General features: G+C 45.7%; 1 protein-coding gene and 1 long non-coding RNA gene across 5 annotated transcripts in view; both read right to left on the minus strand.

Moving 5' to 3' along the window:
- Positions 1–25,303, minus strand: part of ZMIZ2 (zinc finger MIZ-type containing 2) — a 369,395-nt gene that overhangs the window by 66,339 nt on the left and 277,753 nt on the right. For all 4 annotated transcript variants that reach the window (XM_086943418.1, XM_086943421.1, XM_086943419.1 and 1 more), the window contains exons 16-18: positions 9,065–9,306; positions 852–1,024; positions 328–567 (exon numbers count right to left, since the gene is read on the minus strand). In XM_086943418.1, the coding sequence (XP_086799544.1) occupies positions 328–567; positions 852–1,024; positions 9,065–9,306 (655 nt within the window). The remainder of the gene's footprint in view (positions 1–327; positions 568–851; positions 1,025–9,064; positions 9,307–25,303) is intronic.
- LOC147679860 (uncharacterized) lies at positions 1,705–5,797 on the minus strand. The gene is made up of 2 exons (XR_015300914.1): positions 2,671–5,797; positions 1,705–2,625 (listed from the first exon to the last, which is right to left on the minus strand). It is a non-coding gene; the product is annotated as an uncharacterized LOC147679860 (long non-coding RNA).

Below are 25,303 nucleotides of genomic sequence, written 5' to 3' on the forward strand. Positions count from 1 at the left end.
CATTCATGTCAAAGGCATTTGCTTTTATGAACTGCAGAAGTAACAAAAGAGGAGTCCATGCTGGCAGGATTGGATACTATGACTAACATGTCAGACTGACAAACCCCACATGTCTCTGCAGCAACGGCACTCTGCCACTAAAACAGGGCCTCATCCCACTGTCCTCTCTCTTTTGGAAAGCTGAAGAAACATGTGTAGGTCCAATATTGCACACATCAGTTTCCAAACTGCCGGTTAACATTATTGGTGCTTCAAACAGGTCATACTAGTCCCACTCAAACCCAAATGCATCCCCTGACCCACTTGGATGGTAATGGGGCTACTTACGTCAAGTGAGGGCTCCTGTGGGTCTCCTGGCATGCCTGGTGGCCCACCCATGCCAGAAGAGGGGTTAAACGGTAGCTCACCACCATGTACAGTCCCCCCCGGCTGGCCCAGCTGCTGCCGAGACTGGGGTGGAGGATTCCGGTGATGAAGCTGCTGTGCTGATTGGCCACTCAGGCTTGGGTTGTGCATGCCCTGTGGAACAGAGTTGTGCGAAGGGTCCATTCTGCCAGAAGGGGGCATCTGAGGAGAACAGATAAACAACGGATTAAAACTGGTTTCTGCACACATTGAACAATAGCAAAAAGACTTAGGAAGGACGGAGAATCAGGTGCAGCAGAAGCATATCGTAGTCTGTCTCGGTATGGTGCTAAATACTGACTTGTGAAGACCGTGACAAAGCTGCTGCACTGCCGCTTAAAGGGCAAGTTAAGGTATAACCAATGATCATAAACAGTGCTCTGATGATGGAGCAGTATGTCAATCAGGGAATGGCAAAAGCTAGTGAACTGAGATCCTTCTCTTACCTGTCCGCTGATTGGAGGGGCTGATGGTTTATCTGGAGTGAGCAAGCTGCTGGGAATATCAGACTGGTAGGATATTGGAGGGGGGCCCGGGTTGAACTCATTCATTGTTGGAGTGCCAGGATTTCCCGAAGGGAATGTTTCGGGAAAAACACCTAGGCCAGGAAAACCAGAACCTGCAAGGGAATAAGAGGAAGGAGAGAAAAAAACGTAAAGCGAAGGATGAGTTTAATAGCAACAGCAGTACCCAGATTATCGCCAGGCTGGGGAAATATGAATCACATCACATCCCTATCATCAATCCTATTCACAGATTTCTACCACTTATCCTCGCTCATCTGCTTTTGAGGTCTGCACACACTCACTGTTCTAAAGCCCAAAAAATCCTAAGTCAGTATTGAGGATGTACAGCACAGTGAAAGTCTTAGGAGGTGAGATGTAGAACACTACAGGTGGTGATAGCGGGTGCAACAGAAAGAGTACTTACTGGGGTGGAGGTTAGGGAGGTGAGGCAATATCTACAACACTGCATCTCTACATGGGAGGAGGGACATGGGAAATCTTAAACAATTTGCATGAGCCATGAGACGGAGAAAAAGGAGATCCGAAATGTTTTGAAAAGGCAGGAGAATAAGAACTAGGATAATCCACAGAAAGGGCATCGGTACTAGGTGAGGGGAAGACCATTCTGTAGATGTAGTGCTAAAATAATGCAGACGGGAGAAGGAATGGTTCTTCACCTATACTCCTAGTTATCCTCCTGGGGAATCTTCAGAATAGTCATGAGCATCAAGTTGTGCCACCAAAGCGTGGGATTTCAGTGCACTTTCTACAAAGTACATACAAATAAAGCCAATTTTCTTTTTTGTTGTTGTTGAAAATAGAATACTTTGGACACCCTATAAAAGGGTATATTGGCAAATGTATCTTTTTTTTAAGAAACACATTTTTTTTAAAAACGGAAAAAGGTGACAATATTCAGAATAGTGGGAGAAAAAATATTACACAATCTTTTTATACAGAAAAGGCAAGAGAACAGAAAGACAATGTAAACAAACAGGCGGCATCCTGAAACGTTGCGAAGATGGAGCTTACTCCTTTAAGGACTAGCATACCACCAGCCTATTATCGTTCCCCATCATTAGAGCCAGGTCTCTCTTTGTGGAGATCAAGGATCCAAGTTTAATTCCTTTACTATTTCTTTGAGGGTGGTTGCTAATGGCTACAACAAAGAATCTGCCAGAATTACAGGTAAGTAACTAATCCTCCTCTACCATGGGATCTTTATTTATAGTCATTAGCACTGAATAGAGTAGCAAGTCCATCCCTAGGAGCGTAGCAAAAAGCTAAGATATCTCCAAAGAGGTTTTGTATAGGTCCAGCCGTCCTGGGAAATTGCCCTGCAATCTGTATAGAGACAATAATGTTTATTAAAAGTATGAAAAAAGACCTCCAGGTAGGCATTATACATATGTATTCAATGAAAACATATTCTTAGGAAATTAGTATACATTCCCAGTAGGTACATAGGTCAAGGATGTTACTGGTCTCCAGTGAGCGGATACATTTATAGGATGAGAGAAGGTGTGTGACAACTGAGACAGTCATGATGCAGGGTGAAACTTTTCAAGATTCATATGCTGTGCATTATACCATCTAGTGGTTGGAACCGGAATTTCTAGCTTTGGGTGTTGACCGTTAACATCTTTTTGTGTGAGGTCGACTACATTCTGGCAGTAACTCAGTACATGCCATTTTCTTCAGATTGCTATGCTAGCTGCTGAATGAAGTCTTGTTTGTTTTCAAGACTCAAGAAAAAGACACTGGGTGGGTGGTGGTGGAGTGGCTGGCCACCGCCCAAGACAGACGCAGCTCCGTAGTGCTCCGTGCAGCTTCGGCGCTCTATGACTCAACTGAGGGCATCCAGCTTTTCTTCTTTTTCTTGGCAGATGACCTTGTGCATTGGAAAACAGTGGCTTTCCGACCAAGCCAGAATTGTTAGTTTTGAGGCAATGCTGACTCCACTTTAGTGCAAAGTTTGACATACTGTAAAAAGGCCTCCATCTTAATGCTCTGCAACGCGCCCGAGGTCATTGTTTTTCTTACTGCGCATCAAGCTTTCTGCTTGCCTCAAGGTCCTCAGGCCCCCAATTTCTATCTTATACGAAATACTCTTCATCTCCTCACGTAAAGGACATTTTAAATGGGAAAGTCAATACTGTGCATGTTTATTTAACTTTTCCGTTCAATATGCTATTCTTTGCTGAGGGTTTTTCTGCAGATATGTACCCTTCAAAGTGAGACAGCAATTGTTTTTAGATACTGCAATTAAGTTACTGGCTCCTCATTTGAATGTATATCCACCAGGCTTAACAGTGTTGTTTTTCTCTCACCAATTTGCCTTTGCTCTATATGGAGAGAATTCACAAATTTCAGAACAGCTTCCAGCCATCATCTTCTTCCAGGTCTACCACTCCCCTTCGTGTTGTGCGCACTTATGTAACAAAATCCTCTCTACCACCAACTATTACAATGGAAAGCGCTACAAACTTAAAAGGAGAGCTCCTCTTTCTCCCATGCTGCTGGCGCAATTACAAAAAAATTGTCTAACACCACCTCGGTCAAACGGCCGAATAAAGACCTAGACTCCCTCAAAATCCCCTACACATCTAACTCTGGCTGACATCAGAGGAATTACGAGCATTAAAACCATTTATGATGGATACCAGTGCCTCATTGCAACGTACTGAGGCGCAATGGCGCCAACACGACCAACGAATTTATTTTCTGTAACAGAGTTAGTAACCTTGAAGAGTCCACTCTTGTGAACTCTGATTTCCAAGGACATAGCTCATCTGAAAAGGCTTACCAAAAATTTAGAAAGTAGGAAATGGAGAAACAAACTTAGTCTTTTTGGTATGCCAGAGGGCTCAGAAGCCTCTAACATGATTGCATTTCTTCAAAATAGTGAAAACTTCCATTCTTCCTCTGCCTACTGCCTCTCCTCTCTTTCTATTCAGTATGCACATCATTTAGGTCCATGGGTTTTAACTGGCCCTCATGCACGACCCAGGCAAATTATTATTATTATTCTCTTTCTCCAATTTACTGAACTGATGCACATACTCTCAGACGCCAAAAAGGTGGGCTCTCTCCAATGGTCAGGTCATAAGGTGTTCTTCACACAAACTTTTCTGCTGCTACAGCTGCATGTCGCAAACAATTTCGGGATCTACGTCCACAAATTAAATCCTTGAATATTACATACATGCTACTTCATACATCCCTCTACAAAATCACATTCAAGGACAAATCAACTCCTTCGAGGAACTAAAAATCATCAAACAACAAGACAGAAGCTATGGAACTGGGAGTTTCAGCAACCACTTGAGGATCTAATTTTATAGGACTCTAATGTTCTTTTTCACAACAGTTTATTAATTGTGACGCTTAGTATTGTATATGGATTGTTTTCATTTTTTTTTCTTTTTTCCTCCAATACAACTCGTTGAATGGAATCCTTACGTACCTTCCCCTATTGTATCTCCTTCACACCATCCTAATTGTATCCCTACATGTTTCCACTGGTAAGTTTGGTTATTTTTTATTATTATCCGCTGCCTCATTCATTTACGGTAGTTTGCTACGTTATTTGGTCTCTCAGAATGGTGGGTCCGTCCTGCATTAAATGTGCTCCCCCTTCCTGAACCTCGTGTTAATTTGTTTGATGTAATATCACTTTTTTGCACTGAAGTCACTCTTGTCTGTCTCTTTCAAGTGCGCTGAAGTCACTCTTGTCTGTCTCTTTCAGGTGCTCCGATGTCCCGCTACCCCTCTGGGTATTCCTTTTCTTTTTCTCTTCTTTTAGCGCTCTGACTCTGGCCCCTGTATTGCCACATTAATGCCGACACAACTTCCGGAGGTGGTCTTCCTCCGTTTCTTTCCTATTGCTATCCTGTCTTTTCTTTGGTTTAGTAAATTTGATATGCCTTGTTTTTTTCTTTGTTACAGCAGTTGTACATACATGTTTATGATGCAACTTAGAACAGTTACTTGGAATGTGAAGGGGCTCAAACACCCCACTAAACATCAATGAGTCTCATCTCACCTAGCTCATTTGAAATGCCATGTAGGTGTGCTGCAAGAGACATCTTAATGATTCGGAGGCAATTGAGCTTAAAAAACAATGGGTTGCTGACGTTTTTTTCTCTCCCTCCACAACAAACAGGGTCATTATTTTCTGTCAAATCTCTCAAAATGACCCAAATTTCACAACACCAAAATACGGAAGGCCGCTGGATACTTGTTACACTTACAATTGACAACACTACTTTTACTATCCTTATTCTTTATGGCCCAAGCCACCCAAATCCGAATTTCTGGCAAAGTCTCTCGCATACTGTCTCTGAACATGCTACGGTCTCTGAACATGCTTCGGACAATTCATTAATTGGTGGTGACTGCAATCAAATCCTTGACCCTTTTTTGGACAGACCTGCCTCAGGCAATTCTCTAATTGGTGGCGATTGAAATCAAACCCTTGATTGACCCTTTTTTAGACAGACGTTCCACTTAGTGTCATTCTACATGCCTCCCACAAAGCTTTCAAAAGCTTTATTTAACAGCATTCTCTCACCCATTCTTGGAGATTATATAATCCTGACCTCTTGGAATACTCTTTTTACTCCACTACTCACCACTCTCAATCTAGACTGGACTAGATCTTTCAGAGTAAAGGCTTATCGCATCATATGGTTAACTTAAGATATTTGTGCGCTTGTAATCACTGACTTAGACATCATTACTAGTGGATCTAAAATATCCTCCTGGAGGATTAATAATTCTTTACTTTCAGATGCATCCTTTATGGCTGCCTACAATGCGTTTATGGAGGAATACTTCCAGATTAAGGACACTGATCAACTACTATTTCACTCTGTTTGGGATGCGTTTAAAGCAGCCTCCAGTACGTTACTTCTTATTCCAAGTAGTTCCTCCAGTTTAAGTGCTAATCCTTTACTTAAAAGCGACTGTAAATCGCTGCATTTGAGGCATCAAGCCGTAAGGATCAGGCCGGAAGTAGGATTGAATCTGCACTTGGCAAAAGACACGAGGCGTGTATCTTTGCACCCGCTTTTAAATAAAAGGATTAGGACAAACAGGAGGAACTACTTGAAATCCGAAGTACTTACCCGATCCGCATCAAGGACGCACTGACTTTTGCTCTGACAAGTATTCCATCCAGGATGGGAGGGGTATCTTTTTCTAAATCGTAACTTTGCTACCTTCATGTTTCCCAACGTGATGTACAACTAATTAACACACACATCCGTGTCGAAACTTCGACGCTTAACCAGTTCATGTCCTCAGTCACTGTGACCCTGTCTCAGATGCCACTGAAAACTAGATCGCTGTGCTCCATTACAATTTGAACCAAAAATATTACATTACGTAAAACTGTAAACAAATCGAAAGATCTAAAAAAAAAAAAGGTTAAAAAAAAAAATCAACAGGCTCGATGGCTCTCTCAACAGTCTCAAAAACATTGGAAGCCCTCAGCCAATAATCATGGACAAACGAAGCCAAAAGAAATAGCTTCCTGGTTGAAAATACAATCCTCAACCGGATACTCAAATAAGTATAAAAATAAAAGAACACTTATGGTGCAGACAGTGAACAGGCTAGTGCTTCATTGAGTGCCGAACCTATGCACCATTCAGGGCCCAAGACTAAAGAAAAGCCTGTAAAAGTCTACTATATTTAAGCTCAATTAAGACAGAAAGGACTTCAAAGATGCAAATTAAAAATTCAAAGAATAGACTTTGCAGGATGTCTAATAAAAATAAAACAGAAGGCATCATGACAACAAGAAACAGCAAGCACTTTGCCAATAGGTCTTGCATTTGAAATGTATGGCTCTGCCAATGCATTTCGTCCACGCAGTACAGCATATTGGGAAGGAGGGGGGTATAGGAAAAGAAACACACAAGAGGGCAACAATAAGGGCGGAAGGGGGAGATGCACACCATAGAGAGAACGAGGGGCAAGGAGAGAAGCACATGGGACATTTCCAAGGTAAAGAAGTAGACTCTTAGTGGGGATCAAAACAGAAGTGCTTCATTCATGGTGTCTTTTGCAAACTGAATTTTCCACAAATAGCTTATTCGCAAACACAGATAACGGGAGCCATCCAAGAAATGCATCCTGGTACTAGCACCCTGGAGAATACTCTTGATTTGCTGGTCGAAGAAGTTTGTGTACATTTTTTCTTCAATCAAGCGGATTCCAACAGTCATCAAACTATTCACATTGATCGGATCTCTTTGTCAAGTTTAGGGGGCCAGATACTGCTTCCTAATCTTCCATCATTGAACTTTGCAGCATGGCTCATGAACTCTTACAACATAGACACTTAACACTTCCACAGGACTGGATGAACATTCTGAAAGGAGCAAGATGTCCATCTTCCAGAATAACTTATCAAATGGGAGAGGTTCTGCATCTGGTGTAGCTAGAAAAACATATCAGTCCAGCCAAGAGCTTTCCACATTTGGATAAAGCTGGGCTGTGATTCTCTTTGTTAAAGGTGCATCTAACAGTAATTACTACTTATAGGAAGCCATTCAAAAACTACTTTCAAAGTCTCAGAAGTAAAAGACTTCTTAATCCCACCCAAGAAGGAGGCCTTGTCCTCCTTGGAAGGTTAAATACATGGATCTCCCTTTGGAGCCTATCCATAAAGCTACTTTCTAACATATCTCTAGGAAGGCAGCCTTTATAATACACATTGCTTGAGCCTGCGTGGTAACTGTAGTTCAGCTTCAGTGCCGTAAAGAACCATATATATAGGTTTTCAAAAAGATGTAGCAGGGATAAGACCCATCAAGTTTCATGTCCAACAATTTCCATTTTAACCTTTATCCAGCCCCCACCCCCACCTCCCTTCCAACTCCCCAGCTCCAGCAGAAGGGCTTTGCATTCCTGGATGTTCAGTCTTCATGTTTAAACTTACAATGTTTTACCTTAATAAAACATAAGACATTAGATAGCCTAGCCACCTCTTCGTAAATTAGGACTCTGTTCGAACAAGCCCAGCCATTTTGAAACAGCCATTTCTAGGCAGATTGTACCCTATATTTAAGGCATCCTGTTTTCCATTTTTACAGATAAATGCAGACAATGCGTTTTCTGTCTGCATTTATTTTTTAGAAGTGGATAAACACAGAAAATTGTGCTTCTTTTAAGTGACTCTCCATGCTGTCTTTCAGAAATTGTAGCCCAACAGTTGAGCAGATGTACAGCATGGGAATTTAAAAAAACAGGATGACATTTCTTTAAATAATGCCATATGTCAACATACATTTGTGGTATAATGCTAAGATTTAGTGGATGTATTGTTGCATAATATTTGGCAGCTTAAATAGCCATATCACGACAGACAAAGGAGGAGTGTCTCTATCAGTTAAATAAATATGGAAATGTACAGTTTCACATCATCATTCATAAACAAAACAAAATAAATATGAATAAATACAGATAAAATGGCCAACAATAAATATGGATAGTTACATACGGAAATGTAAAAATAAAAGAATAAATACCATAAAATCAGGAGCCCTACCTATATCTTACTTTTCAAGCAAATTTAAAATCTTTGTCTGGTAGACCCAGAGCACAGCAGTGTACCATGACCCTCCTCTAAAAAAGAATAGCTGGTCAAAATGATAAAAAATACTACAATAAATAAAAATAATTAGAAAAACACTGAGTAAGCATTGACTAAGGCTCAAAATCACAATGGAATTTCACTACGGAATCCATCAAGGTGAACACACAATAGGTGTCAAGATAGCATTTTCTAACCCAACAAGACAACAGGAGTATGCTAGCCTATGATCCTATGGGAGTTTCATCCTGCAAAACTACGGTGTGAAAAGCCACTAGTGTTGAATTAAGGATGGGCTATATTTTCGGGAAATCTTTGTATACGTACATGGGTTCCATATAAAATAACGTACGTACATACATTTATTTTATGTAGATATAATAAAATGTGGCATTCATCTGGCCTTCTTGTATCTGCATTCCACAACCCTTCAGTCAATGATGGGAACTTGAGTGGGACATCTACAACACTGGTGGCCTTCATACTGGAAAGGGAGAATCAGTGCACTATATGTGATCTGCACAGTGGAGATGGGCCTAGCAGGTCTCACCTTGGCTGCTGTATTCATTGCCAGTGGGCGGTGGTGGCTGCAGGGAAGCAAAGGGTGACGATCCGGGACCCAGGGCGGCAATCATCTCCATGACATTGGGCATCACCATGTGCACTGGACTCATACTGCGACATCGCTTCAGTGCAGGCCCATCCTGCTCCTCCTTGATGTGGATGTCTGGTTTAATGGGTACTGGCTTCCAGCTACAGGTGGGGTCGATGGTGATCTCTTCATAATCCGAGCTGAAGGGGTGAGAAAAAAAGTACACAGTCATACCAATGCATCCAAAGAGAAATTATGTACCGAAACCAGAGTGACAGCCACATGAGGGTGAGGAAATGTTATTACAAAATAACTACCTAGTCCAACGGGTAGTAAGTTACTGCCTACCCTGCAGAAACATGCATAAAGATGAGCAATTGACCACATTCTGAACAAAGGGCACCTGCCGAACAGCGGTGCATGGACAAGGAGACCAGTTAGATGCTTACTTCAAGTGCTCGAAGACCCGAGCAGATGTCTATTTGGAATGCACAAACTCCTGAGAAGTTGCTGACCAGACACGCAGAGCAGAGATATGCAGACTAGGGTTGCATGCAAAGAACAGAGCATACAGAGTACTTGAGCATACGCAGATCAACGGGGTTGCCGATGGTCAGAGCAGACACCAGTTGTGTGTACCAAAGAGTAGATAGTCACACTCCATCCACGCCCCGTATAAAACAGAGCACCCAATTACAAAGGCAGCATGGAAAGGCAGAAAGTCTCCCCAGCCACTCTGCCCTCCATGCCCATAAATGTGATGTGTCCACCACTTTCTAGGGCTATCAGACTCCTCTTTACCTTGAAAGAGTAATAGTCACTGGATAGAAGCATAGTGCCACTATTGGCAAAGAATCTTAAGTATCGAATGACTGAGATTTTCATGACAAGGTTTGTTCTCTGTTGGGGGGGGGGGGGGGGGGGGGGGGGGGGCTGGGGTGAAGAAAGGTGCGTGTGAGAGTGATAGAGGGCGAGTGATAGAGAAGGAGAGAGAAGGAGAGTAATAGTGAGTGATAGAGAGTGAGAGAGAGGGAGATAATCTACAGCTTTACAACAACCAGCTTTGGGCACAACTGTGCTTTTCTGCCAGTGCTATTTTAAGTAAATACTTAAGATCACTGCTGGACCGTACATAGATCTTTGAAGTAAATTTTGGTTTGCATTTTATACCAAAAGCAAATGTACAATTGTGTCGATTCAGGACACTGTTATAGATAATTGTGACCTGCAATCTTATACACTGAATTGAATTGTATAAAAAATTTGAATGAAAGTTTTTTTTGGGGGTGGGGGGGATAAATCAAAACTAGTAACCTATTTCACACATTCCATGAAACTTGAATATCTGTCAATTTTCTTTCGATCCTTGTAATTCTTTTTCAAATAAATATACGAATCCCGTATTTGGGTGCAAGGGTTTTGATTTAATTTAATTACCTTTTCTCATACATTAACATCTGACATTATGCATTTTCATCTGGAGAGCAGATTGAGGCAAGCCGGGGCGGCCTGCTACAGTCCCGCTTGGGGCAACTAATTTTTGTCAGTGTCATTTAAAAACGACAAAACAAAATACTTGAACTTTGTTTGCAGTGATCACACCACTTTCTTTGGCAGTACAAATATAGTTTCTAAATAGTTTAATGGGAATTTCTATGTTTGGCTACTGCAAATGTTATAGACATAATGGGCAGACCGAGATAAAGCCCTAGATTCACTAGGCAGAACTTTTTTCCCCTTCAACGTGGAGCAAAAGGCTCCCTTCACAACATCCCAAACTGAAATCATGTACATTACCAATATATTAAAAGAAAGGCAGCCAGCAGGTGAGTTGGTGGCAGCTGAATGAGGTATAACAGGTGTATTGAGGGCAAAGGTAATAGTTGATAGTGAGTTCGGATGGTTACATTCAGTTGTGCAATTCTACAGGTCTCATTTTGCAAAGAAAATGTGATGATAGTAATGGAAGACAAAATATTTTCGATTCAATTTTTAGCAGTCTATATTAACATAATTCAAAAACGGACTACTTTGGCAGACCTCTCTACTGGTGTCATACCATTGGGACAGTATGATGAATCCCTACAGCTCTTTAAATTTCCCCATTTGGTTTGTTCATATGAAATAGCTATCCTCAAACTCCTGCTCTCCGGTTCTAACTGAAGCTAAACATTTGTAGGACAAAGTGATTAGTAATTGTAACTGAAAGAGTGCCTTTGGGTATTGCATCTTGAGTTGAAATAGTTTTTTCCTTAGAGAATTTGCTTCTGGTATCTAGCATCTAATGGGAGACTGTAGGAATTTGCCAAGCATCCTTCACCTTTACCACGAGCCATTGGGTACCAAGAGCCCAGCAAGCCCATTCCCCATTCTCTCATAGAAAAACCATCCCCTTCACCTTGACCTGGAGAGGCTAATCCACCCCCCCCCCCCCCCAAGTTGTGAAGCACTGTACGTTCTGTGTGGTGGTCTAGGTGCTGGGCTATAAGGTGTTCGAACCTGCTCTGAGGGAGGCCATAAGTGCCAGATACTGAAAACAGTTGAACAGTCATTTCTCCTGTGGGACCAGGAGTAAAACAAAATGGGAGAAAAGCCTTTTGTATTGAGGCGCTTGAGAGGAACTGCTGTTTATCAAACAGGTTTGCCAAAGTACATAGTGCATTCAGCTTCAGAAACTTCAAAAGGACACATTTTAACAACCTAGTGACCTCTTTAGCAGTGGCAGTTTTTAACTCAGATCTACAATGCCAGACCAGATCTACAATGCCACAACAGTTGCAGTTAAGGGACTACTTTAGGGTAACATTAAGTGCAATACAATTGTTAGGGTTCTTCTACGCGGCCATCAGAAACTAGAGTGTGGCATATGTGGAGAAGAAACAGCCATCAGAAACTAGAGTGTGGCATATATGGAGAAGAAACTAATTCGCTTAGATGGCTATTGAGACATCAAGAGACAGTACATTCCTAGACTAGAGATACAGAGGTGCTAGAAGAACAAGCAATGGAAAAGCCAACTGTTCTCGGTTTAGTGTGCTAATGCATGCAGCATCAGCTCAATAAAGTCAGTCACGCAGGGAGAGCCAGCAGGAGCGGACGAAAAACAATAATGCTTGTAGTTGAAAGCAAGCACTCAAATGGGGCAGAAAGATGCACTCAAGTAGCCAAAAGCATTAGGTGAGAGATGAACTCGGTAAAGACGATGGTTAAAGGCCACTCAATGCATATTGTTAACAATAGGGCTGTATGACCGCTGTGCTGTAAAAATGAAATCAGACATAAAAAACGAAAGTAGGCCTTTTCCAGCCTCATTCAGGAAGGCTTTTCTACTATCGTTGGCAGGTATTCGATATGCACGATCAGACTCACTATTGTTTTACCACCACCCCAAACAGGGTGGGGGTGAGGGGGGGGGGGGGGGGGGTGAAAAATGAAACTAGATTCTTCATTTTGTGCTGCCCCTGGCATTACGATTTACAAAAGGGGGTGGTGATGAACAGAGTGTCTGAATTGAGCAGACCACTCTTACCCAGTCCAAAGATCAGGGCTTGATCCATCACCGTTATTTATCTCACTGCCCCATCCCAGCTCAGAACCTGGCTATATGCAAATCAGTCTGTCCCTGGCCCAGTGCATCATGGGAACAGGGCAGACTAAACTACCAAGCCAATTCTTTACCAGAAAGGAGACAAGCTACCGGGGACCGGTTTCTGGCATTTCAGCCTCTTCGGCCCGGCTTGCTTGAATCCTGATGGAGCAGTGAGAAAGGGACTCATGTCTGAGTATACCCTGCCACACCTATAGTGGCCAAAATCGATTTACAAAAGGGGGTGGTGATGAACAGAGTGTCTGAATTGAGCAGACCACTCTTACCCAGTCCAAAGATCAGGGCTTGATCCATCACCGTTATTTATCTCACTGCCCCATCCCAGCTCAGAACCTGGCTATATGCAAATCAGTCTGTCCCTGGCCCAGTGCATCATGGGAACAGGGCAGACTAAACTACCAAGCCAATTCTTTACCAGAAAGGAGACAAGCTACCGGGGACCGGTTTCTGGCATTTCAGCCTCTTCGGCCCGGCTTGCTTGAATCCTGATGGAGCAGTGAGAAAGGGACTCATGTCTGAGTATACCCTGCCACACCTATAGTGGCCAAAATCGATTTACAAAAGGGCATTACAGCAGGGGAAGAGACAAGGTTTGACTGAGTGGTCTAAGAACTTCCTGGTCTAAGATAATGGTAAAGTCCATTGTATCACCTTCCCAGGTGTTGGTCTTATGATTGCCATTGGAGTTTTTCTACAATGAGTAATCTGAAATGAAAAGGTATTCAATAGAAGAACAAGCCACTGCAAGAGCTGCCTTTCAGAACACCATTCTCTTTACAACCTCTACATACCTGGTCACAAGGCATACCCCTTTCGCACAACTCCACATCCATTCTATTGAAAGAATTGGTCCCATATTGCCAAGAGTGAACTTTCAAAAATTTCACACTAACAGATTATATCTTAGCAATTTTAACTTCGAGAAGAATTAAATCTTAAGGCTTGCTGAATCGTTCCAAACTATGCAATGTAAAAAAAAGAAAATGCTACTTACCAGTATGCATCTGTTCTTGGCATGTAGAGCTGCAGAATCCTACATTTAGCAATAGATCGCCACCTGGTGTTGGGCTCAGATGATTGCAGGTTGTTGTCTGTAGGAAGGTGGATACCGGACTATGGTTGCCCCCAACTTTTTTGCCTGGTGTTTTACTGGTTTTCCGACTTAGTTGGCCTGGGACCCTGCCAATCAGGACCCCAGGCCTACTGCTCTCTCTCTAAAATGGATTCCATGTACCTTAGGTGCATTTACCAATTGGAACTGGGCCACCTTATCAGACCCTGTAACTCAGGGCATAGGTGTACCCAGGGCCTACCAGGGGCTGAAGCATGTATTATGCCACCCCTGGATGGCCAGCTAAATCTGACACAACTGGCTGCACGACAGCTGGGGCAAGGTGGTGTAATCACCCTTTGCTTTAGATATAGTATACCTATATCTAACCCTAAAATGGACACACAAATTCCTATCAGTCACTCCTATGGCAGGCCTTGACAATCCTGAAGGCAGAATGAGAGGTGGTGCTCTGGCATGAGCTGAGCCCGTTTGCAGCGTGCGGAACCAAGTCCTAATAGCTGTTCCATGATAACGCATACCATATACTCTTAAGTGCATTATAATCCTCGCGGTTAAATGCTATCTTTGGTATTGCTTTATCAAAACATGTCGAGTAAGGTGTCATACGAATTGGAATACTAACCCCTCGCCAATTCTGGCGACGGGGTTAGCATTCCACCCTTCTAGAGGGACACGGCATGTATGTAACTGTGAACCCCGGTTAAAGTTAACTCAAGCCTCAGCATCACAAAATGGATGCTGCCACCACAGACACGAGTCTGACCCCCTGCAGCTGGGAGTCCTTCCAGCGAGGGGAGCTTGGACAAAGGGTTTCCCGTCAGGGGCGGTGCTAGCACCATCCCAGACAGGGTTTTGTGTATCCTGGGTAGGCAGGGCTTTACAGGAAGGTGACTGCAAGTGGCACCCCGGTGCTCACTACGCATCTGCCGGCTAGAACCAGTTCCAGGGGCACACCAGCCCCTGGCCTGGGGAAAGTCCGGCATGGGAGAGGGGTGTAACCACCCCCCTTCCTGGTCCCACCCCTAGGGCAGGACCTAGTCGCATACCCACCCCTTTCTTTAGGATAAAGGCAGGAGCGGGGACCCTTCCAAATTAGATCATCTTTGATTCAAGAAACTACTTTCTACGAAAGGAACTCTCGACTCTTCTCAAGATTTCTCCCTTGTGGCTAAGGAGTAGTCACCCTACATCCGCAGGCACCATCTAAGAACTCTGCAGTTTGCTGCACGTCCTTCCTCCGGAATCCGACTGACCAGCTCGACGAGTCCCGGCTTCCCTGGCACCTCTGACCTCTACCTACCTCTACAGCTAAGCTGAGAACCGTAGGTGCGACGAGACCTCGAGGGACCGGCCATCATCAGAACTGCACGACTTCTATCCAGCACGACCGCCGAGGGATCCTCTGGTGAGTGCTTTGGGGTCCGAGAAGCCCCGACCCGGAGCAGCTCCAGCACCGAAGACCAGCCCCCCAGCACCCACGAGATCTGCGTGGGGCCCTTCTGCTTTTTGGCTGCTCACCGCGTTGTCTGGCTACTAGCCCGCTGGCTTGTGGCCTTCCCGACGACGATCAACGACGACAACACTGCTGGTCTGGTTGCTCCAGACTGGCCCTTGCTCCCTTCCAAAAGAGGAGCACCCCGGACCCTCCTGGTCCACTCCAGACGCCATTTTAGGTCCACCGCGTGGGCTTGAATTTGCCAAGACTTGTTGCCCCAATCCTGGGTCCAGCGACGTCGACAGCATCAACCATCGTGGGACAGCTCGCACCTCCATCCTGGTCGCCGACAACGCCTCCTGGTCCGTGAGACTGCAGAGCCCAGCGTCGCCCACTCACCTGGTCGAGGTGACTTCGCCCGGTGCCAATCCTGGGTCCAGCGACGTCGACAGCATCAACCATCGTGGGACAGCTCGCACCTCCATCCTGGTCGCCGACAACGCCTCCTGGTCCGTGAGACTGAAGAGCCCAGCGTCGCCCACTCACCTGGTCGAGGCAACTACCATCCGGTGCCATCCTGGTGCCCATCTGATCACTGGCTAGTGATTAAGAACTTGGTCCCCTCTGCTTTCAGGTGTCATCCATCTTAGATCCAGACTTGGATCCATCGAACAATCTTCACTGGTCGCCTGCCAGCAACTCTTTCTTCAGGCTCCTGGTTAGTCAACGAGGATTCCCGACGTCTTTTCAGACCTATGCAGCCGCAGCCCCATGGCTAGGTAACTTCGGCATTTCGGTGCCCTAGCATAGCCTCACTATCTAAGGGTCCAGATCCACTTTCGTTTTCAACCTACCTAGTCGGGTCCGCCCGAGAACACTAACTTTGCTTTTACTAGCCTCCATAGACTTTGTCCCGCATCCCGCGTGAGAGTGCACACTCTGCACCAGAGTCCCCTAGGCCTCCTACTAGTAATCTGAAGGTTCAGTAACGTAGTCCTAGCGATTCCAAAGCCTATTAGTACAGTACTTACCTGCTAGTAATTTCGCATTCCACTTTCATAGTATATGGTTTTTCGTGCCCCTCGGGCATTTGCGTAAATTGTGCAACTTAAAGTATTTTCGTAAGAGTTTTGTTGTGTACTTAGTACCCTGTCCTCATAAAGAGTACAGGGCTGTTGTGATTTAAATAAATACACTGTTTATTTTCATAACACTTGTGTGGTGTCCTTTCACTTGGTGTTCAAGGGGTATATGTGATGGTATAACAGCTGGCTTAACACGCCCTCTAGAGTTTAGCCCGAAGACTGCTCTTGTCCATGCTACTAGGATAGCTGGTCTATCGGTTGACTTACAACCAATCACCATAAGGGTTGTTTGGACTGATACATAGTGATCACTAGAATAGTGAACACTGAATATCAGGCCAACTTCTCACATTTGTCTTCTTGGAAGAAGTCTTTTGTAGTCATGGGATAGGTGACTCCTCCCTTGGACAATACTGCGCATGGTCATCGACTCCATCCTCAGATTGTTTTTCGCCATGATGGGAAATGGAGTTAGTAGAAGTAAAAGTAAAAGAGAAAGGATGTCCATGCATGTGCATCTAAGTAAGATGAGTACTGGAACGGATACAAGTCCCGGGGAGGCAGGAGGGCATGTAGGATTCTGCAGCTCTACATGCCAAGAACAGATGCATACTGGTAAGTAGCATTTTCCGTTCGAGGCATATGAGCTGCAGATCCTACACTTAGCAACGACTGTGCAGCAGTGTCTCCCCTAGCGGTGGTCTCTTGTATCCGTTGCAGCATACTGAAATAGTGTTTTAAGGACAGCTTGGCCTACTGCAGCTTGCTGCTTGGTTTGCACATCAACACAATAGTGTTTAGTGAAGGCGTGTATTGTAGACCATGTTGCTGCCTTGCATATGTCCTCTAATGGTATGTTTCCTAAGAAAGCCATAGAGGCTCCTAGTTTGCGAGTGGAGTGTGCTCTAGGAGGAACTGTTCGTGTACGTTTAGCCTTGTGATAGCATATTTGAATACACCTTACAATCCATCTAGCAATACCTCCTTTAGAGATGGGATTGCCTTTGTGTGGGGAGAGAAAGATACAAATAGTTGTTTTGTCTTTCTGAAGGATTTAGTCCTGTCTGTGTAATATAGTAGAGCTCTTCTAACATCTAGGTGTGTAAAGCTCTTTCTGCAACAGAGTCCGTTTTTTGAAAAAACACTGGTAACTCTGATTGGTTTAGGTGAAAAGGAGTAATCACTTTTGGTAGGAATTTTGGATTGGGTCTAAGAACCACTTTGTTAGGGTGTATTTAAAAAAATGGTTCTTCTATTGTTAATGCTTGGATTTCACTAACTCTTCTGAGAGAGGTAATGGCAACAAGGAAATCAGTTTTCCATGTTAGGAATTGCAGTTCACATTTATGTAACGGCTCAAAAGGGGGCCCCATGAGTCTTGTAAGGACCACATTTAGGTTCCATACTGGAGCAGGAGGTAACCTGGGTGGGATTATTCTTTTTAATCCTTCCATAAATGCTTTTATTGCAGGTACTCTAAATAGAGATAGAGGTTGTCTATTTTGTAAATACGCTGCAATAGCTGCTACATGCAGGCGTATGTAAGAGTAAGCCAAATTGGACCTTTGTAAATGTAGAAGGTAGCAAATGATAATTTGGATGGATACGTCCAAAGGATCAATGTGATTGTTACAGTATATTGCAAAGCGTTTCCACTTAGCAGCATAGCATGCTCTGGTAGTGGGTCTTCTAGCTTCTTTAATTATATTCATACAGTCTGGTATCTTCCAAGATCTTCCAAGATCTCTTGCCTATTTTTAACTGAGACCTGGTTGGGAGTGGGCTCGGAACCCGACATTGCCTGCGCTGTTCCGCCTAACTATTCCATCTTAAGGAGGGATAGAACTGAGGGAAGAGGCGGTGGGGTGGCTCTGTTAGTGGACAAGGCTTTTGATTGCTCCTCCTTTGCGGTGGACAACATTGCCGGATGTGAAGCCTTAGGTTTTACGCTCCACCTATCGGCGTCCCAGACCTGTACCGGCATTCTCCTCTACAGACCTCCTGGACCCATTGGGTCCTTTTTTGAGGATCTTCAGTCGGCCTTATCAGTACCATGCATGCGTTCAGCGCATTGCCTGTTATTAGGCGACTTGAATTTGCACATGGACTGTCTAACAGACGTTGAAGCTGCCAAACTCCGTGACATCACGGCGATGTTAGGGTTAGCCCCTTTTGTCCACAGCCCCACCCATGTGAAAGGCCACACATTAGATGTGATCTTTTCCTCCATGCCTATTGAGGTGTCCCCTCCACTCCCGGTCCTTTGGTCAGATCATTATCTGATAAACTTTGCCTTAGTGCTTGTTTCTAAGCTTAGCCAAAGGGCTCTGAAGGAAGGATCCCGGCAGTCTAGAGCCTTTCATCTAGTGACAGCAGACATGCTCGCCGATGCTCTCTGCCAATACCCGTGCCAACTGACCGGGGCCTTGGAAGCCGACCTAATCCTGGTCCAGAATTGGATGCTGGCAAGATTCGAGGAGCTGGCCCCAGTGAGGGATGTTAGAACTGCCCCTCATCTTAACTCCGCTCCTTGGTTCTCTTCCACTCTACGCATAATGCGACAAGACTGCAAGAAGCTGGAAAGGCGCTGGCGGCGCATGTATGATATCGCGGAGAAAACGAAATACCGCGACGCGATAAAGTCTTACTACAAACAGATTGCCGCAGCTAAAAAAAGCTATCTCGAGCAGAGAATTGACAAAGCTGATAATACCAGCCGGGAACTCTTTAGAATTGTGAAGGAGTTTGTCAATCCGGTTGTAAGTACCCCTGTCCATTCACACACGGAAGAATGGATTAAACAGCTTGCCGACTTTTTTGTGGCCAAAATTTTAAAGATTCAGGACACCTTCTCATCTGTGGACTCCCGAATAGCTGACCCCGCTTTGGGGGGTAAGTCTACCTATTCGAATCCTTCTCAGGCTGAATCTGGGCCCCTACTATCTGTCTTTCCCCAGCTGTCCTGTGAGACTTCGCTTGAGCTGTTATCTCGGCTGCAATCTGGCTCGCCTCTGGATGCCTGTCCGGCGAAATGCTTGGGCAGGGTGGCCTCAGCGTTGAACAGCTTGCTGAACCCCCTGCTTAATCTATCTTTGAGCTCAGGGGTGGTTCCACGACAGTGGAAACACGCACTCATTCTGCCGTTGATTAAGAAGCCTCTGCTCGACCCCCTGCAATGGGCTAACTACAGACCGATCTCCCTCCTCCCTGCTCTGGCGAAGGTGTTGGAGAAACATGTTCAGCTTACTCTGTCCACCTTTATTGAGAACAACAAACTGCTGCATGACTCCCAGTCCGGCTTTCGTGCGAACTACAGCACGGAGACCGCTCTGGTAGAGGTTTCCGACGCCATCAGGGAGACGCTCGATCATGGGGGAAAGGCGTTGTTAGTCATGTTGGACCTATCGGCGGCGTTCGACACCGTCCCACACGCAGGTCTCCTCTCAAGACTCAGGGAGATTGGTCTGCGAGGGACGGTGTTGGACTGGTTTCAATCCTTTCTTGCCGACCGCCGACAGGTGATCTGGGCTCCGCCGTTCTCGGCCGAAATGCCTTCGCTGGAGGTGGGGGTGCCTCAAGGTTCTATCTTGAGCCCCACCATTTTTAACATATATATGGCCCCTCTAGCGGAGGTAGCGGAGGCGTTTGGGGCCCGGGTCATCTCATACGCTGATGACACCCAGCTTTTGTTCACCTGCAGGAAGGGAGAGGTCTTCAACGGCGGCAGAATTAAGGACTGTCTGAGTGCAGTCTTTGCGTGGTTCCAGCGGCACAGCCTGAAATGCAACTCAGACAAATCTGAGCTGCTTTTTTTCGGCTGTGCCCCAGACCCGGGTTGGAAGACATGGTGGCCCCAGGACATGTTCCCCCCAGAGAAACCATCTACTCAGGTAAAAAATCTCGGAGTGGTGTTTGACGATGAGCTTTCCTTTCGTCCACACATCCTGGGATTAGCAGGGAAGTGTTTCAGCATCTTTAAGATGCTTAGGAAATTTCTTCCTCTGCTTTCACTGCAGTACCGTAGGAATGTAGTCCAGGCGCTTGTGGGATCTCGCCTGGACTATGCAAATGCGCTCTTTGCAGGCCTGCCTAAGTATCTGTTATCCAGACTGCAGATTGTTCAGAATTCGGCGGCCAGAGCCATCTATGGCCTGCCCAGGAGAGCCAGCGCCTCAGTGCTCCTGGCTAGGCTGCACTGGTTGCCAATCTCTGGGAGAATCAGTTTTAAACTCCTCACTCTGGCGTTTAAGGCTCTCCATGCGATTGGGCCTAACTATCTGAGGAAGCGCACTGCTTTCTATGTGCCACGTAGGTCATTGCGGTCGGCGGACCTGGCTAAATTGGAGGTGCCTGTGGTCAAACGTGTCCGGATGGGAGGTCGCTCCTTCCAACACGTGACAGCCCGCTTGTGGAATGAGCTCCCACTCTCCCTTCGGAAACCGAACAACCTCCTGGCTTTCAGGAAGGAGTTGAAGACCTTGCTCTTCACCAAGTAACTCGCGGTAACTGTGGTGTGTATGCCTTTGGCTTTCCTGTTTCTTTGGGCCTCTTTGCCAAAGCGCCGGGACACCTTTCGGGGTAGCCGTGCGCTCAAAAAGTTCGGCTTACATTAACATTAACCAAACTCTAGGACTTCAGGAGCCAGATCGCCAAATTCAGTTGGCTTGGTTCTGGGTGCCTTATTTCTCCATGGTTCTGTGTTAACAGGGATTGCGTGAGCCGTAATTTGTGATGTGGAACCAATGAGAGCTCTAGTAGCGTGGTGAACCACGGTTGACGTGCCCATGTGGGGTCCACTAGTATCAGTTTGGGGGACTGTTGTCTGAGCTTGCATACTACTAGTGGAATGAGTGGGAGAGGCGGAAAACCGTACGCAAATCTGCCTGACCAGTTCATCCATATTGCATTCCCCTCCGACCGTGGGTAAATAAACTTGGCGGCAAAGGTTGGGCATTTTGAGTTCTCGTGGGTGGCAAACAGGTCCATTAGTGGATGCCCCCACATTTGAAGAAATGCGTTACTTACCTGTAACTGCAGTTATCCAGTATTGGAGTCTTTCATAGATTCACATGCCTGAATCATTCCCCGTCGTCGAGACGGGAGTCTCCGGTACATATAAAAGTAATGTCCTATAGACATACATAGAGAAAAGTAGGCCTAAGGGCCTTGCCTTAGTAGCCTATCTATATCCTTTTGTAAAAAGGACCAAACTCCAGAAGGTAGCCAATCAGCTACCACCTCCCTCTAGAACCTTCCTGTCAGGAGCCTCAGTCTCTCAGATTTTCGTACGCACCAAGCTAGGTAGGCGAAATACTTGTTAGAGAAAGAAGTGAGTCCTTCCAGGGGAGGCGGGAGGGTTGCATGTGAATCTATGAAAGACACCAATACTGGATAACTGCAGTTACAGGTACGAAACGCATTTCTTATCCAGTATTATGGGTGTCTTTCATAGATTCACATGCCTGAATCAGAGTAGCAAGCAATACATTATGCACATTTCTGATGGAACAGCATACAGCACTCTGAGATAATACATATCATGCGACTAAGAGCCATCAACAAGTAACAAGAAATAAGTAAATAAATGTGCATACCAGCGAAGGATGGCGGGAAGGAGGAAGGCTCACCTCACTGGAATACAAGACTAAGCACAGCCTGGCCCACTGCTGCATCCTGCATCAGTTCCGTATCCAGGCAGTAGTGCCTGGTGAAGGTATGCGGCGACTTCCAGGTCGCTGCCCTGCAAATGTCCAATATTGGCACCCCAGCAAAGAGCGCTGCCGATGTGGACACAGCTCTTGTAGAATGAGCTCTTACTTTGGAGTGCAACGGTCGTCCTGCTTTGTCGTGGCAAAAGGCAACTGCCGAAGATATCCATCGTGAAATACTTTGCTTGAAAAGCGGCATGCCTTTTCTAGGTCTACTGAAAGCGATGAAAAGCTGGTTCGTTTTTCTAAAATGTTTTGTCTTGTCGAGGTAAAATTTAAGACACCTCTTCAGGTCCAAAGAGTGCAGGGATTTTTCAGCTGCAGTGGTGGGATTTGGGAAGAATGATCGGAGGACTAGAGGTTCATTTAAATGGAAGTCCGACGGGACCTTAGGAATAAATCGAGGATTAGTTCTTAAAACCACTCTGTCTTCCTTGAACTGCATGAAGGGATTTTGTATGGAAAGAGCCTGTAGTTCGCTGACCCTTCTTGCTGAGGTCAGGGCCAATAGAAGGGTCGTTTTCCAGGAGATGTATTGGACATTTGCCCTGTGAATGGGCTCGAAAGGGTGTTTCATCAATTGGTTGAGGACCACATTGAGATGCCATGTTGGTGGAACTCTCCGTGGGCGAGGAAAGGATCTGTAAAGCCCCTTAAGGAATTGTTTTATTAACCTGTGTGACCAGAGAGAGGGTCCTTTTGAAGTTCTGGTAAAGCGAGAGATTGCTGCCAAATGTACTCTGATAGAGGCATGCGCAAGTCCCGCCTGTGCCAGGTGTAGCAGATATGGTAACTGCTCCGGAGTAGCCTGAAAGGGATGTAGATCTTTGTCCTTACACCAAATGCAAAAGCGTTTCCATTTTAATGAATAGGTCTTGTTTGTGCTCTCTGCTCTTGCTTTAGCAAGGACATCTTGGCACTCCTGCGGAATGTCTAGTTGGCAGAACTCTCTGTACTCAGGAGCCAAGCTGATAATCTGAGAGATTTCAGATTCGGGTGCTGTACTTGGCCGTTGGACATCGTGAGGAGGGACAGATGTTGGCCCAGACGGATTGGCGGTTGGACTGAGAGGCGTTGGAGGTCCGTGAACCAATGCTGCCTCGGCCAGAACGGGGCCATCAGAATCAGGGTGCAGTGCTCGGTCTTCATTTTTCGGAGGACTCTTGGTATCTGGGGAAAGGGCGGAAATGCGCACGCAAACAAGTTGCGCCATGCGATGGAAAATTTCCGAGGGACCGCAATTGGGGATGCCAGCTTGCGAAGTTGCGGCATTTGGCGTTCTATCAGGTGGCAAAAAGGTCGATCTGCAGTCTTCCCCATTCCGAAAAGATGTGATACGGCACTTTTTGTTCTAGCTCCCATACGTGGGACAGCGATCTCTGTCTGCTTAGAGCATCTGCTATGACGTTGTCCTTGCCTGGGACATACTCCGCTGACAGCGTGATACTGTGGAGCACAAACCAGTTCCAGATTTTCTGCGATTCGCGAGATAGTGTGAGCGAACGCATTCCTCCCTGTTTGTTCAAGTAGTGCATTGTCGTAGTGTTGTCGGTCCTGACAAGCACTGGGGAGTTCTTGATGCGCGGTAGGAAAGCCTGCAGAGATAGAAAAACTGCCCTCAGCTCTAGGAGGTTGATATGGAGCTGCTTTTCCTGGTCCGTCCACTTGCTGCTGATCTGCAACTCTTGAAGGACCTCTCCCCAGCCCTCTAGGGAGGCATCCGTAGTTATCACGTGTGGAGCTGCAGGCAGCAGGAATGGTAGCCCTTGCAAGAGGTTTTTGGGCGACCTCCACCAGAGCAAGGCCTTGGTCATTTGCTGAGTTATCACAATGCGATCCTCGAAAGAGCCTGTGCTTTGAGTCCATTGCCTGGTCAAGGCCTCCTGCAGAGGGCGCATTATGAGCAGACAGTGTGGAATAAGCAGGATACACGAGGACATCATCCCCAGGAGGGACTTGAAAGTACGGACCAGGAAAGTTTCGAGGCCACTGCGGTGGCCAGAGTGATAAGCTTGTGCTTCCTTTCCTGAGATGGGAATGCTTTTGAACATTCCGTATCCAATGTCGCCCCGAGAAAGGTAAGAACTAGGGAGGGCTGTAAGGTTGACTTCTCGTGATGGAGCGTCAGACCCAGTTGCTGGAAAAGATTGAGACAGGCGCTGGAGGACTTGGCTGCGCCTTTTATAGATGGTGCTTTTACCAGCCAGTCGTCCAGGTATGGGAAGACTTGCTGTCCCTGCTGTCGTAAGGAAGGCTGCCACTGGGGGGGAGGCACTTGGTGAAAATCCGGGGTGCCGACTTGAGGCCGAATGGGAGGATACAGAATTGATAGTGCTGACCTGCCACTGCGAATCTGAGGAATTTCCTGTGGCCTTTGTGAATAGGATGTGGTAATATGCGTCTTGCAGGTCTAAAGAAGTCAAAGTCTCCTTCCTCTAGTGACCCCAAGATCTCCTGGATAGTCACCATACGGAACGATTGACTCTTCAAAAATGTGTTGAGTGCCCCGAGGTCTAGGATGGGCCTCCATTTCTTCCCTTTCTTCTGTATTAGAAAGAAGCGGGAATAAAATCGCTTTCCTCTGTGAGTTGTTGGTACTTGCTCTATCGCTCCTTTCTTTAACATTGAAGAGACCTCTTGAAGGAGTAATCGTAAACGCCTGTGTTGAAGCTTGCGAGGAGGAGTTGTCGGGGGAATTGAATTGAATTCCAACGAATGTCCGAATTGGATCAATTGGGGCACCCACCGATCCGTTGTAATTGATCTCCAATTGTCGAGGAAGTTGTCAGTTTTCCTCCAAGTTTGAAAAAATGAGATTGTGGACGGACTGGCTGGTGGAAAAGGTCATTGGAGTCCGCCAGTGGTTTTCCTTTGTTTTTTTCCCCTGTAGTTGGACCTTCCATACGAGGTCTGGTGACCTTGTTGCTGCTGTCGCTGTTGATATTGCGATCGGCCTTGGTTATAGGAGTACGAGGATTTGCTCTGATAAGAACCTCTGTAAGAGGATTGACCTCTACCCCTGCTCTCTCGAAAGGACTGGTTCTTAAACTGCAATGTGCCCAGCGCTCGTGCCGTGTCCGTATCTTTTTTGATCGTTTGTAGGGCCTCATTGATTTTCTCCCCAAAAAGGTGCTGTCCGTCGTAGGGCATTTCCAGTACCTTAGTTTGGACCGCTTGGCGAAAGGATGTAGCTTTAAGCCACCCCTGCCTTCGCAAGACCGCGGCCCCTGCTAGCTGTCTGAAGACGGTCATTGCAACATCTACAGCACAATCGATAAGTTCCGATG

The sequence above is a fragment of the Lissotriton vulgaris genome, chromosome 11, assembly GCF_964263255.1.
Source record: "Lissotriton vulgaris chromosome 11, aLisVul1.2, whole genome shotgun sequence".
Taxonomy (NCBI): Eukaryota; Metazoa; Chordata; class Amphibia; order Caudata; family Salamandridae; genus Lissotriton; species Lissotriton vulgaris.